Here is a 19,720-nt window from a genome sequence, read left to right as displayed (position 1 = left end):
GTGGTTCATCTTCTTGCTCATGTTCTACAGATCAAGTCCATAGCTAGCACAGCCAAAAAAGGTTCCTAGATGGTCAACTTAAGGTTAAATAAATTTGCTATTTCTCCTGTTCAGTGCAGGTTTGTGGTGCTGATTGAACGAATAAAACTGAACTGATTGAATTATGTTGCATTATTATAATTCTTGTAATATCTTGAGCTTCTTGTTGTCACTTATAAAACAAACATTAAAGTTAAGTTTCCAGCCATTTTTCGGGGTTGACCATCAGTTGTTTTAAGCTGTCGTTCTCACAGGCAAGTTGTCTGCAAGAAGCACAGTTTGCACGAACATGAAGTGCAAGAGTTGCAAGAGAGGCCAACACTGCATACGCACAACAGCCACAACTGTAGAGGAAACACAGGAACCGATGCACTTGTGTGGTTGCAGCATAAGAGTTGGATATAATAGCAGACACAGATCGGCGCAAATGGTTAATTTATCACCTTTTGCCAAAATAACACACGTCAATGATAGACAAAATGTTACTGCCCGTGGCAGACAGATGCTAGTATGTGATGAGGGAGGACTGTTTCATGTTAGGGCATACACACAACAACAAAGACAGCCATGGATGGATGAAGATGCACAAAGTGTGTATGTTTATGGGAGCACACTGGGATACACACTGCCACAAGGCCTATATATAGGCCTAAGGGGCCTTATATATAGATTGAATGATAGAGATGGGATGAAAGGAAAGCAGATATAGACAAGTGAACTGTAGTTGGGCCACTTACATGGACACATCGGAAGTGTACAGGAAACTGACTTCTTCAAAGCGCAGAGTTTTATCCCAGACAAAGAAAAGTACAGTGTAACTTTAAAGAGCAACAATTCTTTCTATTGTTCTTTCATATTGACTACATACATGCAGACTGTGTGCAGCTACTACACATACAACAACTAACCAATGTCCGTTGTCATGCACCGAGAAGAAAAACGGCAGATCAGCACTTGATTTGAATACGGCATTCCTTTATGAATCATTCAATCAAAGATTATTCAAAGAACTCAGCTTTGTATCCCTTATTCTTGGTGAAACAAGACTATAAGGCACTCAGATGCAACTGATTCCATGCTAACTAAACAAGTAAAATAAATGTAATATTACCCCATCACCGAAAATAAGTCAGCAAAACAGCCATACAGAATAAACATGCAAAAAGGAAAATAAAGGAAAAAACATAAATCCGTCTACACTTCCTCAAGTAAGCTGCAAATATCCATATTATATAATCAACCATGCACACCAAGGGTTTATCTTCTACACCCATGCCAGTGGATAGCAGTAAACTACAGAATCACACAGGTATCATTAGGCCTGTATTTCAGAGCTTCTGAACTGTAACAAACAGGATGATCTGTTGATCTTTTTGTCATTTCGATCACTGGAAACAGACTTCATCAAACTCTGAAATCTATGACCAACAAAAGCAAGAGTAACTGCAGCAACGTCTGCAGGAGCATTGCCTCAAATAGAAATGTTCAGCCCCCTTTTGCCTTTCGTTGAAAGAATGTGTAAACACAAAACCATGGCTCGTCCTGCGCCAGCTTTTGGTCTCTTCAAACTCATGCACCATAAACAGACAGATAGAGACGCACTGTTCAGACTCCTGCCACTGCTCCACCATGCTGCTGATGCTCCACTCTCTACACACCACCACCACTACTGGAGGACAGCAGAGTACATGCAGTGACTACTGGAAACATACACAGACCTGGCACTGATTGGTAAAAGTGACTGATATCATGCACAACTTGAGGAGACACAGTAACGGGTTAAAAGCAATGCCAGACGGACAACACAGGTTGTTGACTCGGTACATGGGTGAGACTGATGCAGGGTAAAGCTGGCTCCATCAGTATCCACTCAGCTTGCTGATTGACTGAAGGTGGAGGAGGAAGTATGTTGAACCAGTGGATGCAGGTGGCTGCCTTTCATTCTCATCCACACTCAAAGCGTCCAGCCTCATCCATCATGCAGGACCTGAGCCGCACACACCCACCGCCCACACGCACAGACACACACATCACAAGGAGATCATCACAGTAAGCCCATGCAGAAATCCTGGCTTAAAGTGGCTCAAGTCAAGTGATCGAATATAAGTAACCAAGATAAAACCCCCAATTAAAATGAAAAACTGGCGTTCAAAAGAATCATCACATGCTTCAAACATAGAAAAAAAACCCACATGTATCAACTTTAAAATGAAAAGCAAACACTGAAAACTCAAAGTTCAGTCGTGAGAATCCAGACTTCCATAAAGTGAACATGCGTCAGTGTCGCTGTGATTCCCAGCATGCTGCTGTGGCACCAGGAGCCATGAGCTGTCACAACAACACAGCCACAGCACCGGGAGAAGGGGACACAGAGGGATTTCCATACGAGGGAAGAAAATAAGAGCATCTGAGAGCAATCTGCCATGCATCATCCTTTCACTTCGTTCCTCTCGTGCCCTCCGGTGCCAGCTACACAAACATCATTCCAATGGTTGTAAGATCAGTGTAGCTAAAAGCTGAGCATCAGTGGGGAGGGGGGGGTGAAGATGTATCTGGTTAATGTGAACATAACACTGCAGAGAAAAAGTAGCAAGCATGCGTCAATCCTGTTGTGTTCTTGCACCCTCCCAATCATTCCCACCACAAAAACAAACAAAAAAAAAAGTCTCTTTGGAGTTAAAAAAAAAAAGAAAGAAAAAAAAAAAGAGAGAGAAACATACTGCAGAGGACCGGGGAATGGGATACCAGTGGGCTGCATCAGAGCATATCGCATAAGGGAGGATGGGAGCTAGCTAGCAGTCAGTGATCAAGCAGAAATATGATGGGAGTAACAAATAGAAGACAGAAGAGAGAAGAAAGGAAAGACGGGCAGAAAGGAAAATTACCTCAATCTTACGACCTTCCACCAGAGTGCCGTGGAGCTTTTCCCTGGCTTTCTCTGCGTCTGCGCTATTTTCAAATGTCACAAAGCCAAAACCCTGTGGTACACAGCAGAGGTTAAAGAGCTGCACGGACAGAGGGCTGCACATCACATGGGACAGCTGTTACAAGACAATCTGCAAACCCCTGGACTTTATTTAATCATCAGCTTTAACTTTAGTTCAATTATTCCTGTGGTTTGGCTAATACATTATCTTAGCTGCCTTTAAAACCAGTGGAAATTCATTTCAGAGAATCATATGACTTACCTTTGAACCCCTCTCATTGAAAATAATCTCTACATCCAGAATCTTCCCAAATTGCTGCAAAAGGAGGCAAGAGATTAGCAAATATAATCATACAAGTGAACAATTTAAATCATTAAGCCTGCTTTCAATCCCGCTGGGATTACAGCTACTGCACACTAGGGGTCACTATTACCCAAAAGACAGCTTTCTGCATTACATACTGTTGCCTTTTAATTTCTTAGACCTGAACTCTCCTGTGACATTTGTTTTTTCTGTTTTTTGTTTCCTCCAACACTGTCTTTCATGCTAATGAACCCAAATAGAGCCTTTTGCCCTCTTTAGCATTCAGAGGACCTGCATGAGTGTGTTCCTATTGTGCTAGTTGGAGTCTTTTGTCCAGCTCTACGACCCCCCGCCCTGGAGAGGCCCCCCTACCGAGGAGCACCGTGGGTGTCTAGACTCATTTATTGATCCGGTCATGAATACGGACTCACAACATTCACAAGATTCTTACCCCAAACATCTGCCTGAGATCTGGGTCCCGGAAGCGGAAGGGGATGTTTGAGACGTGCAGCCGTTTGGGGGTCCCCTTGGCCTCTGAGGAGTCTCCTGCGGAGCCCCCTGCTCCGGTTCCTCCTGCACTGCACTGCACCCCCACCTCACCCTGAGACGTCTCCTCCGTCTTTCCCTGTTGTTTTCAAAAGGTGGAAGGAAGGCCAAAGGTGAGGGAGTTTAACAAATGTTTGGAAATTATTTATTCAAGATACACCTCTGCTGCGACAGGGTTTTTTTTTGTGTCCTTGCAGTGTCGGTAACGCTCTCAATACGCTGTATTGCAATCAATCGACTGAATTTAGACTTCATTTTCAAAGAATTTAATATGGTTGCTGTATTTATTCAAAAACTACACTTGAGTAACTGCAAGCGCGTGGCGTGTAAAGACAGCTGGGCATATCGAAATAGAAGCGTGTCTGTTTCTACAGACAGTTGAATGACTGACACGGCTTAACTGCGTCTGCTTAGACACAGCAAGAACCTTTCAGATGCAATCACAGCTTTGTTAGACCACAATAAGAGGCAGCGCTTTGAGATCTTTCTGCTACAGTCAGCATGTTGATATGTTCAGACGCACCATGCTGGCATGCTGATGGTAAGCAAATGTAATGTGAGGCATTTGAAACCTTTTACTCTCAGCTGCATTTGAAAATTTGCTGTATATCATTACATTAAAAAGATCAGTTGAAGCTGATATTATTGAAGTGCTCGGAGGCTTGCACAGGTTTCACTAAAAAAAAATAAAATGCCAAATGTTAAATACTGGAAATTGCTGTAAGTTGGCCTGAGAAAAGGCGGAGAGTGGGTGGCCTGCACCAAAATCTTATTCATGCAAAAGAAATGGATTTGATAGGTAGATAAATTGGAAGCCTATGGATAAGTAAAAAAAAATAAAAATTTAAAATAAAAAAAAACCTCAATAAATAAATAAATATAATCGTATAATTAATCAAATCACTGCAGGTGCAGTTTAGTTTCTATACATGTACAATTTTATACATAAAAATTACATAAACTATTCCATCACAAGGAGGGGGAGGAACTCTTCTAAAAAAGATAATCCTGCAGAGCAAATAGCTTATTACCTCGCTAATATTTAAAGAATAAGAAGATAACTCAATATGTCCAAAAGATCCCATCAATGAAGGACTAAACTGAACACGAAGTGCTTACATTGTTGCTGGTGGGTGTTGAGGTGGCTCCATTGGCACCAGCCCCTACCTCTGCTGCAACTTGGCCCCCAGCACCAAACATGGCCCCCGGGCCAAACTCTGCTCCTGGCAGCCCGTTTTGAGGAGGAGGTGGAGGAGGGAAGGTTGTGAAGGGTGGGGCCACCAAAGCCTCCTGTCCTCCGGTTGAATCCTGAGAGCCCTGTGGGAGAGAGGATGGGGGGAGGAGAGGAGAGATGCAGGCGCATTAACATTTATTCTCAGCGAGCCTTTTGCAGCGGCTGCAGCATCGTGAAGGAGCTCGAATGAGGGGGTTAAACAGACTCCTATCAAATTTCACTCTCTCTCTCTCTCCCTCTCGCAGTCACTCCCTCATTCCCTGCGTATTATCCCTTCCCCCTCGCTCTACCTCCATATCTCTGACAGGCATGTGTTTTCAGTCAGCCAACCATGAAATATTTACAGCAAACACATCTATTATTAAGAGTCACAAAATTTGATACACAGTTTGCGATACAAAGAAGCTTTTGGGATGGATGGATGGATAATTAGGCAGCATGCTAATAACTGCAGAGGATTTATGTGCACAGTCGTTTTCTTTATTTTAAGATTAACTTTATAATATACTTGAGATTAAATGTACGAGTTTCTTTACCCGCGGGTCCTTCTGAATCAGCGACTGGATCATCTGAAAACCTTTATCGCAGCTCTTGGTGTGTACTGCAGCTCGTGTGCGGGGTGATTCTGCACTACTGCTTGCCTCCAATATTTTACACACTCAAGGGCATCTTGGGCTTTTTTTTCCCCCTTCCAAATCCCTTTACAACCAAGACAATCACAGTAAAAGAAAGGCAAAGGTACGTCGACGATGGGCAGGGGGAAGGATTTAGCTGGCGAGATGAAAGGAAAACCTTCAAACTAGATTAAGGATGGGACAACACTGTTCAAATCAATGTACTTTGATGCTATGTTACATAACCCTCGTGGTAAATCCAGCGACTTTAAGGACAAACCTCAGCTAGTTTCCACAGAAAAGGGGCCAGCAACACGAGGTCTGTCTTGCTCGCTCGCTCGCTTGCTTGCTTTGCCTCCACCTCCCAGCTTCGTATGGCAGCGGAGGATTTACTGCACCGCAAAGCAGTCTGCAACAACTTTTCCTCCCAGTGAGGATTTCACATGTACTTGCATTTAAAATCCCAGCACAGTGAAAGGAAACGTTCGCCAGGCGACACTGCAGGTGAAGACATGGTCCTAATGGACTGTGCTACAGTCACAACTTCATCCCCTTCTGCTGACCGATAACAAAAAGAGTAAAAATGGAAATGAGCGAGCTATGTGAACCCGGTTGTGGAAAAAGAAGCAGGCCAATGCAAATCACTGACACCAGGGAGAATATAATGAGCACTATTATACAACGGTATCAGGTTTTAGAATAAAATAATCATGAAAATCCCAAAACATAAATAATTCATTGTTATTAGGCTTAAGAAAAAATATATTGCATCTATATGATTTATACAATTGATCTGTACTTGAACTTCCAGCACACACCATTAACCCCCGGCTTGGTCTCTGCCACGGGCCGTATCTGGGCTGGGTGACGCCTAGAGACACCCCGTCTCCAGACAGCCTTTTTAATTAGACGGAGTAACTAAGATGCTGCACAGCAAATGGGCTCTCTCCCCGTGTCTCTAATCCTAAAGCCTGACAGCTCACTATTCCTCTGCAGAGATGGCCGCACACACTATAAACACGTAGCTGGAACACAGCTCGGGTCTGAGCCCGACCGACAGAGAGAAGTCTGAGAGGTCCAAAACCAGAACGAAGGATTCATCGCCATTCATTCGCCGCCATTCTAACTGTAGTGAGGTGGGATGGCTGTGAGGCGATTGTCCTTTCCATCAACTACAGTCGTTTCACCAGGTGATTACAGAAGGACCATGGGAGACTTGCTCTGAGAGAAATACAGAAAAAACACACCAAAGCTCCCACAGCAAAGAGCACTTGTTAAGGCGTGTGAGCTCATAAACATGCAGTAGCCTGTATTAAGCGAGTCAAGGGTGTGTCCTGCAGGCACATCCCTACTGAGGGCTGAGTTATAAACATGTCACAGGCTCAAAGTGTTGGGTAGAAGGACACAGAGGGAATGAAATATAGCGTCTGAAGGAGGAGGAGGAGACTGAACAGGGAAGGAGCCCTGAAAGAACTTAAATAATTACATTAAAGAAATTGGATAATTTAATTTTTAATTTGTAATTCATTTATTTATTTATTTTAAAACAGGGACAGTGCACAATAAAATATTAATCTAGTACCAAAAGAGAATATGCATTGTGAAACGTTAAAGTTAAAGTTAATGACCTAAAAATGTGCAGTTCTATCTTCAAGTTTAAGGAAATGTTTAAAGAAAATACTGTAAATAAATATAAAACACTATAATTATAAAGTATATTATCAAAAACATTCTAGAAAGTGAAACGTAAATTTTATATTTTGTCTTACTTATTTTTGTCTTCTTTATGTATTGTTTGTTTCCACGGAGTTATGTTAATGTCTCATATTTAAGCTGATCATAAGATAAAAAGGGTAGGCACTATAAGCTACGGCTTCAGCCTACACCTTTTCGGCAAAAGAATTGTTTATTTTACCTTTTTTTCTTGTTTTGTAAAAAAGTGTGTACAAGCCGAAATAAAAGATTAATTCATTCATTCATTCAAAGGTTCCAGCAGATTGCTATTTTCCACCTGTAGTCCCTGGGAAAGCTGAAATATAATGTATAACACTGATATGTTTTCAGAGTGATTTATGACACCAAAAACAAGTTAAACAAGGCTTATACCTCGCAGGGTATCCAGCTGAATAAATAATAATAATGTCAAAGTGAATCTGCAATTAAAAAAAATGTTATCAGATAAGTACAGGGGGGAAAAAAATGTGCTATAATATTAAGTCTCCTGCCACACACGAATAAAATCAAAAAGCATAGATGCGTTTCTTTAACTGAATAAAACAATGCAAAGCTAAAAGGACTGAACGATTCTTGCAACAACAAAAAAAGAAAAAATGAAAAAATGTCTCTTCACAAAGTAAATCAACTATTCTGTTCATATTTGCCTCCATGTCACACATCATGTGAGTAACAGCAGTGTCATAAACGAGGAGAGACGAGGGAAGTGATCAGATTGTTGGATCAATCACCGGCAACTGTCCGGCACCGCTGGAATAAATAGTGTTATGCCTTACACTGTGTGAGAGTGACCGATGATGGGGACTGTGATGGCTGTTAAGGGAATAAATTAGCGCGTGAGTGCAGCCTGACCTGAATGTAAGGAAATGTACGTGCCAGCAAATCACCTTTAATCAGAAATTAGATTGTGTGTGAACTGAGGCTGGCGCTTTCTATCTGGTGATTAATTCTTCAGCTTTAACTAATAAACCTGAAGCAGGATGAGAGCTATCAGTGTAGCGATCTAACGAATGATCAATGTAACAGACAAACATCGACACAATTAGTTGCCAACATCGCCACACGTCTTGTTTCAGGCTGTGGATTGAAACTTTAAACTTTAAATATGCAACAACAACAGATATGCTTGGACTGTTTGTTTTTCTTAGACCCAAATATCTCAGAAATTGCTCTCCAAAACTCTCACTACTCAAAGCTGTCAGTGCAAGGTCTTGTATATCATAGGGTACAGTACCGGGTACACCATCAGTTTAACATTTCTGATTTGCATCAACCATTTAGGTAAGGAGAAGCTAACGTTACAAATGTGTGACTATAGACCTTAAATACGTGTGAGACGCTGGTGAATTTAGTCTGTGGCCGTACTTCAGAAGTCCTGAGGGCGCTGTAAATTCTTGCACAAGCGCCCAATGCTTTATTACTATGCTTTCCAGTCTTTCCCTTTTGGATGTTCTCTTCAGGGGTCACCACAGCAAACCTTCCACCTCCTCCTAACTCTATCCTCTCTGCATCCTCTTGTCTCACACCAACTAGCTTCATGGTCGTTTTTGAATTTTTAAATATATCTCAAACAGTCTAGTTATGGTCATGGGAAGTACTCCAGGGCAGGGTGGTCATAAAAGGATTTACTTTATTTATTTTGTATGGTCTTATTAGAAGCAAGGGTTGTTCATCACACAAGTTAAATAAATCAAATATTTTTCCCTGAAGAAATCATTTTCAATATCCTCTTGTTAGTCGGGTTAAAGTTATTGTGAAATTCACTGGTCAAATAATTGTTTCAATTAAAAATAGATTAATAGACTATAAAAATAACAAATGACAGAAAATCATGCCTTCACATATCACTTCTGCCATTTTGAAAACCTACAACATTTTAAACTAGTTAGCGTTCACATAAAAACATTTAAATCAATATGAGTAAAGCAGACAAAAGAGCATCAACTGAAATGTGGTTTTCTACTAATGTAATGATAAAAGTACAAGGAGTCATCAAGTGTAGACCGATTCCTTCACACAGCAGTAGAATTACCTGCAGTAACATATGTTTTTCCAACGCAGCGAGGATGAAGGAGTACAGGCTCTTTTGTTTTTTTTGGTTTTTTACTTGAAGGCTTTTCAATTTATCTATTTATTTTTCTATTTTATTTTTTTTGCCTCCAACCACCCAAGTGAAGCGCATACCAGTCACACAGACAGAACGAATAGCCACATGTTGATGTTACTGAAATGCATCAATCACACGAATTCAGGACTATCTGACGAGTGGAACTACCTCCCGTCTGCAAAAGTTGTCTGGCCGAAGACAGAAATATGCTACTGTACAGTACAGATTCTTCTCCCTCTGCAATCCGTCTATTTTCCTTTCCTGTGGTTCCAGTAAGTATGCTTACGCTTATCTCCCCCCCCTTACCCTTTTTCCTTTTCCCTCTTCATCCTTGCCTGCCACGCTTGATGAAAGCCAGAGGGTGATTCTTTTTTTCCCTTTTAAAACCACCAGCGCTCACCCCTCAAGTCACTCAGAGCTTCCACTGCACTGTGATGTCCATCAGAGCGCAGGCCGCAGCCCATCTCCATGTATGGATGCACGAGTAAATGATCCCACCTCTCCCCCCCTGACCCTGGTCCATCAAAAAGGGCCATCACTTAAGTGCGGCTCTGGTTAATGGAGAACACACGTGGATGCCCGTTTTACTGAAATATTCACCAGAAGACGGCGTCGACGGAGACGGCTACAGCTCATGTGGATAACGACTCAAGTCTTCTGTCAAAACAAATCAGGACATGGTCATCCACGGTGAGCCTCTCGCACACCCGCACATGATCGCAATTACATCACACGAGCCCCACAGGACTCCCACACGCTGTTCCATCATCCGCATGTCGATTACGCTCGGCGACTTCCTCCACTGAGGGCTTAAAGGCGCAACGAAAAGGTCCCCTCGTCACGTCTGCATACCTTACTGGTAGAGAGGAGAGTTTTGCTTCAAACAAAACCGTGAAAGACCTTGTGGCTCAACTAAACCCTTATTCCCGTTAGATCGTGGTTTAACTCCATACCGGCTTGACGCTGTCCATCAGTGTCAGCAGCTTTGTGGCCCCGCTGAGACGTGTGACAGGCAGCCTGACTGTTATTGACAGCTCTGATCATCATCACCATCAGTAACATTATCATAATCACACAGACGCTTCTTTCTTGAGCACCCACTTCTACCTTGGGCAACGCGGCTTAAAAATAAAAACCTATCCGCTATTCACATTGTTAGCTCAATTAAATGAATAGCGTCTGCATTTGACACCTTTTTAGCCTTCATACACAATAAAGTGTTTGCAGCACCAATTAAAAGTTTTTCTCAGCTTTACCAGACAGTTTCCAAGCGAGGGTGGACAGTTTTAAGCATCCAGTGTTACTGAAGCAGTATTGACTAGTCAATTACCTGATTAGTCATCTCAGAGCTTTACCGCATCACACATGGCAGGTTACTGACTATCCAGGGGTTTGGGACTAAATTAAATAAAACAATATCGGTCTTTATTCTGATTTTTTACTTGAAGCTTTTTTGTAGAGGTTATTAAATGATGAAAATGTTTAGTTTCCATCCTGGATGTTTTAAGTTACAAAGATGTAAATAGGCAGAACAATATTGTATCGTTATGTACTGATTTTTATTTTATAAACATACCATATATCAAAACACAAATATGAATCAGACTGAAATCAATGGAACAAACAAATGCACTAAATAAAATACTGCTTTGCCTCCAATGATGGAAAAACAGCAAACTCAGTCCAACTCAACTTCTGTCTCGCCTTCAGCTCCACTTCCTCCTCAGACATGATGTCATAACTTAGGGTTTTGACTATTTTACAAATAGTCAGATGTTACTTGATTATATGATTTCAGAGCAGCTCAAGCGCGAGCCTAGCCACTAATTAACATTTACAATAAAGAACCTAAAATAGATTTTGTAATTCAGCTCCAGCAGGTGAAGAAACGCTGCGATGCACATTGTGCTCTGCTGATTCCGACAGTTCCTGCCAAGTAAAATGCAGCATTATTCATGATAATTGATGCCACAAGTCAGGTCATTTGCACAGGGCTGTCAGAAGAATATTGAAGATGAAAATTCAGCTGCACCGAGTTACTGCGTCAGTGTGAGCTCAGACACCGTGTGTGCAGAGGTACAGTGCTACTCTGCTGTTTATCATGCAGGAGTTGGTAACCTAGGAGATGCAGTGCTGCATACATTTAGGGCTCTACTGCACCACATCTGTGTTTCGCAGCGTTTGCAATCTGCCTCTCGACGAGGCTGTTCAGACCTGGTTTTATCACAAGCCCCGTGATCGTGGTCCGATAGCAAGTGGACAGCTTTGAAAACGTGATACGCGAGAGCATTTTGAGGGAGCGCTTGTGTTTGCAGGTGCTGGCTGTACATGCAAATAAACACAAAGCTTATGACATTGTCCGCTGAGCTCCAACGGACATGTGTACGTTTCTGTAAAACCATGAACACATTCAGTGTGCTGAAATACACACCATCACTGAGACATAAATACCCTTTTAGGTTTAATGGGGGAGTTTTTACAGTAGCCGCTGTGATGAGAAGCCTAAAATAACAGATATGTGAAAATGCAGGGATCATTGTCAGTCCTGTAGACACTATAATTGGAGATTTAAACCTCTGCAGCTTTCATCTCAAGGAGTTATTCGAAAATAAAAAAGACAGAAAAACATATGGTCAGAAAAAGAAACCTTTACTGGCTTTGACTAACTAACATATGGCCTGTGTGCACCTGTAATGCTCCACAGCCACGGCGTTTCAAGTCCTGCTCCTGCAGGCCAACAACAAACCAGGTACAACACACTGAGGCTCTCTCTCATTTTGCTGACTTGACAAAAGCAGAAACTGCAGGCGCAACGGTGGTTATGATTGGTGGGTTTTTTTATTTTCATCATAAGACAATTTCATTTTCTCTGCTCAGCGCTGGCTCGCACGAAACCAAGTCTTTTACTGGCCACTTTCTGCACCAAACATACAGATTATTTAACGGTTAATTTTTAAAAAGAGCAGACTTGAGTGGAAAAATATGAAGAATAGAAAAATAATTAGGGAAAACATTTCACTGCTGCCAATAAGACAACCGAGGAATGCTGCAGGAGGGGTAAAGCATGCAAATCATTAAGTTATATGCCTGGCATTTATGTTGTGACGGCTGCATGCAGTTAACTAAAAGTATTATTTATATTTATTGGTTAGCCCATTTCTGATGTATATAGGCTGTATTTTTGAATTTTTGTTTAACTTCAATATCAGCATCATTAGCAGATTTGTTTTGTGACAAAATACGAAAACATCTCTCAGTAATGTAAAAGTATTGGATATATAATATATTTCTGCAGCTGAACACCAAGTGCCAGCTCAACAGTACGTTCTGATCCAAAGCACTGATTTAAGCGTTTATTTGTTGATTCTCCATTAGGTCACAGGGGTAGCAGTCTAAGCAGACAACCCCCGACCTCACACGCCCCGTCCAAGTCCATTAGCTCCAACGGGGGAAAGTGAGGCGTTTCCACGCCCGCTGGGAGATATAATCTCTCCAGCAGGTCTTGGGTCTGCTGCAAGGCCTCGTCCCGACAGGACATGTAAAAATCATCTCCCCTGAAAGGTGTCTGGCCAGGCAGACTAGTCAGATGCCAAAACCTCTTCAACTGGCTCCTCGTGACGTGGAGAAGCAGCGACCCCACCCTGAGCTTCTTTCATGTGACTGAGCTCCTCACCCTAACCCCGAGGGCTAGCCCGGCCCCCCTTTCAGGGGAGACTGATTTCAGTAGCAAACATTTACAACCTCCTTCTTTCACCCACTACCATAGATGAGGACTGGAACTCGCTGATTTACAACCTGAGAGTTTTGTCATTTGGCTCGGGCTCCCTCTTCGTCATGCTGACCGCTGAAGATTGCACATCACTGCAGACGCTGGACCAACCAGATTGTACTCGCTCAATGCTCCCCCACTTGTGAAAAAGAAGAACCTACGTTATCTGAACTCCTGCAGTTGAAGCAGCAGCTAACTACCCAACCAAGAGAGGAAAACGTAGCCTTTTTCAACTGGGGACAATGGCCTCAAACTTTGTGGTGGTAATTTTCCTCCTAGTTACAAACCGCCCCATAGTGACAAAGGCCAACTGTGTCACCAGCCGTCATCTTGACTTATTAACAATGCCGCCCAAGTGTCATTGTGGTTGGACTAGGGCTGCAACAATTCATCAAGTATATTGAGTAACTGGATTACAAGAAATGATTTCCTCTACTTTGAAGCCTTGTTTAATTAAAAAATAGATTTGAAGCTTTACGTTTCACAAGGATTCTTTTTAATGCGACACAACGTGCTTACACGGACGCGTCCTCTATAAAGCAGAAGACGACGGTGGCGGGCTGTGTGTTCACAGTTTAGCTGTACAGACGCTGGCCCGAGACCGAAAACAGCGACAGCGACGATGAGCAAATGAAAGCAAAGCAAAAGTAATAAGAGGAAGAGACAGACGATGTCCACGGTGTGGGATCATTTTAAATTAAAAATGAAAGTCCCGGGCCACATTGTGTAAGACTCTTGCTCCAAGTTCCGGCCCACAGCGTTTCTGTTTAGACGTATTGGTCACATCTGAAATGTGAAGTTTCACCATTAAAAATAAAATAATAAATATTCTTAAACACTGGTTTAAGAATATTTTTATTTTATTTTTGTTGCGATGAAAAAATAAGTGGGAAACAATTTCATGTCTCAGGAAATTTCTTTTTTTTCATTAAGGAAAACAATTGGTTGTTTTTATTAAAGGGATCTGTCTTGTTTTTTATTGTATATTTATAATCAGGCTTTAATGAAGCAAAAGTATGTTTTATCCCATTATTTGATGGAATATCCGATAGAATAATTGATTACCAAAATACTCAATAGCTGCAGCCCTAGGTTGTACAGGTACCGAATGGCACAAAGGTTCTATAATCCTCCAAGGGGATACTACGAGGGGCACGACCGTGAGCCTTCACCAAGTCTACACGAGCCCACGAGCACGTCAAGAGATGGACCAGTGTTCAACAACCTATAACCTATATCAGGTTTTATTTCTGTTCAAGTTAAGATGCATGCTGGATTCTCCTTTTAACAGATCAGATGCAGAAATGTTCTTGAAGTACCACTATAATCATGATTAAATTAACTTGTCAACATTTGACTAACGTTTAAATCCAGTACTCCAAACTTAAAGATCACAACTGAATTATTGATTTTCTGTCAGTTAGTGCAAGTCAGTGCAAGTCGACTGTCAAATATTGCGCAAACCACCGTTAAAAGACATGAGAAGAGGAGTTCATGTCCTCTGCAGCTTCTAATTTGTCATAAATATAAGCAGCGGCCATGAGCTCCCCTTCTCCTTGATCCCGAATGACGTTTAACGCTCATTGCAATCTAATTATAGACCTGGAGTTGTTTTAACCCTGCAATGTTCCCTCGATGTACCAAGATTGATTTGCTTATTATTTCACATTTTTAAGAGAGTTGCGATTTCAAAATTGTCCGTTTTGGGACATGTCATTGTGTTATATAAATGTGAACCCGGGTCAGCTCTGAATATAGCCAGAGCGCTTCAATCTGAATGGGCCTTAAATATGTCTCGAGTGTATTCACACCTGGATTTAGCACCGACCACTCGCAATCGGGTCACCGATGTTGGCATCAAATCTGAAAAGGCCCAGGTTTACGTATATTCCCTATGAAGTGACATGCGGACTGTTTTCGCACCTTTTCCCACTGAATAAAGTCTCAGAGCCCCGGGCAGTGCAGACACTGCAACATTACTGTCGGACAATATCATTTTTGCTTAATGGGCAGTGTGAAAGCAGTTAACCCTGAGGTGGAGAGGTTTCACACGGAGCATCAGCCCGACGATACATGCATCATGTTTGTGTTTCCATTTAACAGAAGATGACCATCTATAAGTCTCTAATACGACATCCCCAAAACAATGAATACCAAAAGGATAAGTATAATGATTAAAGCTAAATTAAAGCTTGATTGTACCCTTGGCAAAGGATACAGGGGTACCAGTGAAGTTGAGTTGCAGAAAGACTCCTACAAACAAACACCGCGATTGGTAAAATTCAGCAGTTTCTGCATTATTCAATGACTGTCTCGTAGGGAACCTACTGTAACTTATATACATATTAAGTTGTGCTAATTAAAAGTAAGAGTAGACTTATTGTGTCACCCAAATATAGACTGCAGCTATGGTCAGAAATAGAGGGGGAAAAATAGTTTTTACCTTGTTTAAGTCTACATGAGCTGCCACCATGAGGCATATCTCCCACTTTTAGGCAGCCAGAACCAAACATAGTTCAACAATCAGGTTTATCTCAGAGCGGTCGTGCACAACTGTTTACCATTGGAGTTGGCCGACATCAGCCTGATATCAGCGGACAACTGGTTCTAGCTTTTGCCATCCAGCAGGAAAAGGCTGCATAAAGTTGCATCCACGCATGACGGGTTAAGTGCCATGGATTCATCCCTCCTTACCAGAGTCTGACACCAAACTCTTCTAGCATGACCTTGGCTTTGGCAAAAGAAATACTTAGTCACAGTACAGTATGAGTACAGCAGGCTGTAAAATGGCTTTTGTTGGAAATTTAATGCCCTGCGGATGGGCTTGCTGTTGCTTCTATACACTAAATATTCCATAGAGATACGTCATCAAAAATAGAAAGCATTGACATAAATTTCACAATGGGATGGCGCGGCTGGTGGAGTGTCACCTTCACGGCGAATTCCCTCATGGAACATCCCCTCTCCCCCTTGCCCTCGCACTCTCCTTGTTACTACCGCTATCCTCCATTCGTCATCATTCTCTTTGAAGACAAATGATGTGTTTAGGTAACATCTGTTCACGCTTGCAGGCGGAATAAAATAAAAGGCCAGCAACCAATGAAAAAACAGAGAAGATAAACCGAAGATGGGGAAAACGGAGAAAAACAAAGCTCACTAAGGAAATGGACATCTAATTATGATATTTAACCCATTTAGACATTTTTCTGGTTAAATGCAACATGAGGGGGACGAGATCTTTGAGAAGCAAGACGAGTATAAACTACACTGATACACCTGAGGACAAATACCGTTAATTACAACAAAAGGCACAAGTTTAACCACAATTTTTGTTTCCCAACGAAGGCTGAGAAGAAAAAATATCCTCAAATTGTAGAAGGCTGTATGGGTTAAGAGGTCTGGAGGGAAGAGAACCATGACCAGAATATCATATGCTTCACTGCATCATCATACGTGCCCTGAAACACAGTAGAGGCCAGTCTGAAAACCCCGTAAATGCACAAAACTATTGCTGGTGTTTAGGACCAGGCGGCATTTTAAAACAAGAACATGGTTATTATGAAATCATTTCATATTAATATGATTTCAAAATGGAGAGAATTCAATTAAATATGAAAAAAGAACAAAAAACATTCTACAAATTCATAAATATTTTTAAGAGCTCACATTTTTTAAGAAATAGACAAAACAGACTGTCTCGTGAAGTATGTTTGAGGTTTTTGTGCAGTAAGAGTATTGGGGGGGGGGGGGGTCCTGAACTGTGGTGTGTGCATGTGTGTACAGAAACAACTGTGCCTTGGCACCTGTCTCCCTCCATCCAGGGGACAGATGAAGTCTAAACTGAATGGACAGCTTGGATGACAACGTTGAATCGCTTGACAAAGCTCCGCCGTCATCGTCATTGCACATGACACGACACACGCATACGTAGAAAACACAACATGACACTCTGTGCAGTCAGCATAGAGAAAGCTTGCAGTACTAAATGTAAACGTGCACGTTGGTCTATGCAGCAGTTGCTACCTCGTGTCTATGTGTGTGTGTGTCCCCTCTTTGCCATCTACCCCAATCCCAACACCCGCCCTGAGGCCCAGAGGAACCCGAGAGCACGGAGCAGGACATGCTAGAACAGAGCCAAAGAGCCGCTCTCATCCTCCTCGGGCTGTCTCTCTGCTAAAGTAGCACAGACACACCCACCATATGTTAAGAGCAGCCTAGCACACACAACATCAACTGTATTCAAATCTACTGTGTCAAGCATGCGTCTTCATGCAACGGGGTTTTCGCTCTGCAAAAGCATGCACTGCATTTGCATACACTGTCACTACCCTGACATTTTTCAGAATCATAAAAGAAACGATTACTTTGGAAACTGCCCGAGGTAATTGGGAATTATGCTTGAAAAAAAAAAAAGTGAAAGGAGCCGAGTTGCAGGGGCAAGCCCTGCTGTTGAGCTGAAATGCTGCCAACTATCTGACAGAGGCCTCACCTGGGCCAAGACACAGAGATGCAAAAACAGACTATACCTTAAAGACCACAGCAATTATTCCTGCAGGATGCTAAACTAAAATATTGAAACATAATCATTATTGTTTCTCTTCTGCAATGCATTGCTTAACATCTGCACACATTCATTTAATAAAAGAAGGTTTGCTCAAGAAGTGAACTTACCTGGAGCATAGCTGGGTAGTACAGCCCCATCATCGTCTGATCTAGAGGAACAACTGCTGACCAGCTCTCCACTATCCCGCTCCTTCTCCCCTCTCCTTCCCTCTGTGTCTCTTGTTCTCCTCCTATTCCTCCTCCCCTGTGTCTTTGCTCTAGGACCATGAGCTGACGATGGCTTCAGTCCACGTCTGTCTCGCACGTTCAAATTCTCCCTCATTCACTCCCCCTGTCCCTACGCCGGCGTCCCTTCCTCCACTTCTCCAGCACGCAAGCCTCGTCTGCCTGTCACTCTCGACCACTCTTTTCCTCGTCTCCGCGGCCCGGCCGCTCTGATCCCCCTTGGGCCTTTCTGTCTCACTCCTCCTGCCAGCCCGAGTCTCTTCTCTCCTCCTCTCTCTCTTCTCTTTGCTCAGCGTCTGTCATTCAAACACTCGCGTTACACGTTTTGCTTCTCCTCCTGCTTCCTCTTGTTCCCACCCCTCTTTTAAAAACTTTCCCTCCTTGTCAGTGTCAATCCCTCCTATGAAAAGCGTCCGTACTTCCTTGTAGCCATCTAACCCTGTCTCTGGATGGAATCAGAAAGCTGGTTCTGCTGCCTCTTCAAGCCTCTGGAGAGAAACAAGAAACAGGAGAGGAAGAAGATGCTGTCTTGTATCCACGCACTGGCTGCCTGAGACTACAGAACGAGAATGCGACCCCCACTGCATTGCAGCTTTTTTTTGATGATTTATTTATTGCGTGGCAGCCTGTCAGCTCCAAAAAGCAGTGGTAGGTAGGCCAGTCAGTAGAAAGCTAGGTAGCCAGCTGCGTGGGTAGGCTCCTAGATCACCATCTCGCTGCAGCAGCTGTCTTCACAGCACTGATGGAAAGATCACAAAACTGAGGGAGAGCCAGCCCCAATTCCGGCGCCTAAAGCTCAACCTGTACATGAATCTTTACTTCGCTGCATTGCGCCTTTTTCCTCTGGCTCAGTTCCGTCACTTTCCAACGCTGCATTGTTAGGAGGCGCTTAATTTGCACAGATGAGAGTGCAGTTCCTTGCACTGCATTTTCATATGGGAGGGACTGAACTCTGCGGAAAAAAAGCCCTGATGCCAAGCTTTCAGACATCTGCTGAGTCTGGCTAGAACTGGGTCCAGAGGGATGAAGGGATGGAGGGAGGAAAAGATAAGTGGTGCTTGGGGGGGGGGGGGCAAACAAGAGGAGCCGGACTGGAATGGGGGGGGAGCAAGCGCAGAGGGGCAGTGGATGCAAGCGAGAGATAACAGGATAGGGAGATAAATGGATAAAGGACTGGGTTAAAAAAAAGAGGAGCGGGGGATGACGGGATTAGGGCTGTAAGTGAGAAGGATGAGAGGATGAATAGGGGATGATCTCTGGATTAAGCACACAAACTGAACACAGCGATAAACACGCCATCACACACAAACACATGCATATAATGCGCCAGCAGATGCGCTCTGATTGTTTGTGCCCACTGGACGGCAAACAAACCGAATCAACTGTCACCCAAGCAAAGGCCTCATTCTTCAATTAAGCGCCTTCAAATAATCAATAATTTCAGGTGGACTGTTCTGTAGCAGTAATCAGGACTGCGTTCAGAGGACTTGTAATTTCCCTTGTGATGTTATGACCAGCTATTACACCTCGGTGTGTGTTTACATGTGTCCTCAACCCGGATCATTTCTGTGACCAAAACAGTTGAAGCCTGCCATATACGGCCCCACCCGCTCAAGCGTGCACGCTTCGCCCCCACACACGGTGCGGCAGCACGGGCCC

At 42.9% G+C, this 19,720-nt stretch overlaps 1 protein-coding gene across 8 annotated transcripts in view; it reads right to left on the bottom strand.

Annotated features, from left to right (window-relative positions):
- LOC133422459 (RNA binding protein fox-1 homolog 2-like) overlaps positions 1-19,720 on the bottom strand; it is a 55,440-nt gene that overhangs the window by 20,029 nt on the left and 15,691 nt on the right. For 6 of the 8 annotated variants that reach the window (XR_009770743.1, XM_061712459.1, XM_061712460.1 and 3 more), the window contains exons 3-6: positions 4,935-5,132; positions 3,721-3,894; positions 3,228-3,281; positions 2,925-3,017 (exon numbers count right to left, since the gene is read on the bottom strand). Coding sequence is in view for 7 of the 8 variants with exons in the window: in XM_061712459.1 (XP_061568443.1) it covers positions 2,925-3,017; positions 3,228-3,281; positions 3,721-3,894; positions 4,935-5,132 (519 nt within the window). In the remaining variant the exon portion in view is untranslated. Of the gene's footprint in view, positions 1-2,924; positions 3,018-3,227; positions 3,282-3,720; positions 3,895-4,934; positions 5,133-17,944; positions 18,549-19,720 lie in introns of those variants that run through there. The other 2 variants (XM_061712464.1, XM_061712463.1) reach the window with 2 other exon arrangements.

Source organism: Cololabis saira, chromosome 21, assembly GCF_033807715.1.
Source record: "Cololabis saira isolate AMF1-May2022 chromosome 21, fColSai1.1, whole genome shotgun sequence".
NCBI classification, from domain to species: domain Eukaryota; kingdom Metazoa; phylum Chordata; class Actinopteri; order Beloniformes; family Belonidae; genus Cololabis; species Cololabis saira.
Note: the sequence above shows the minus strand (reverse complement) of the source record. Positions and strands in the feature narration are given on the sequence as shown.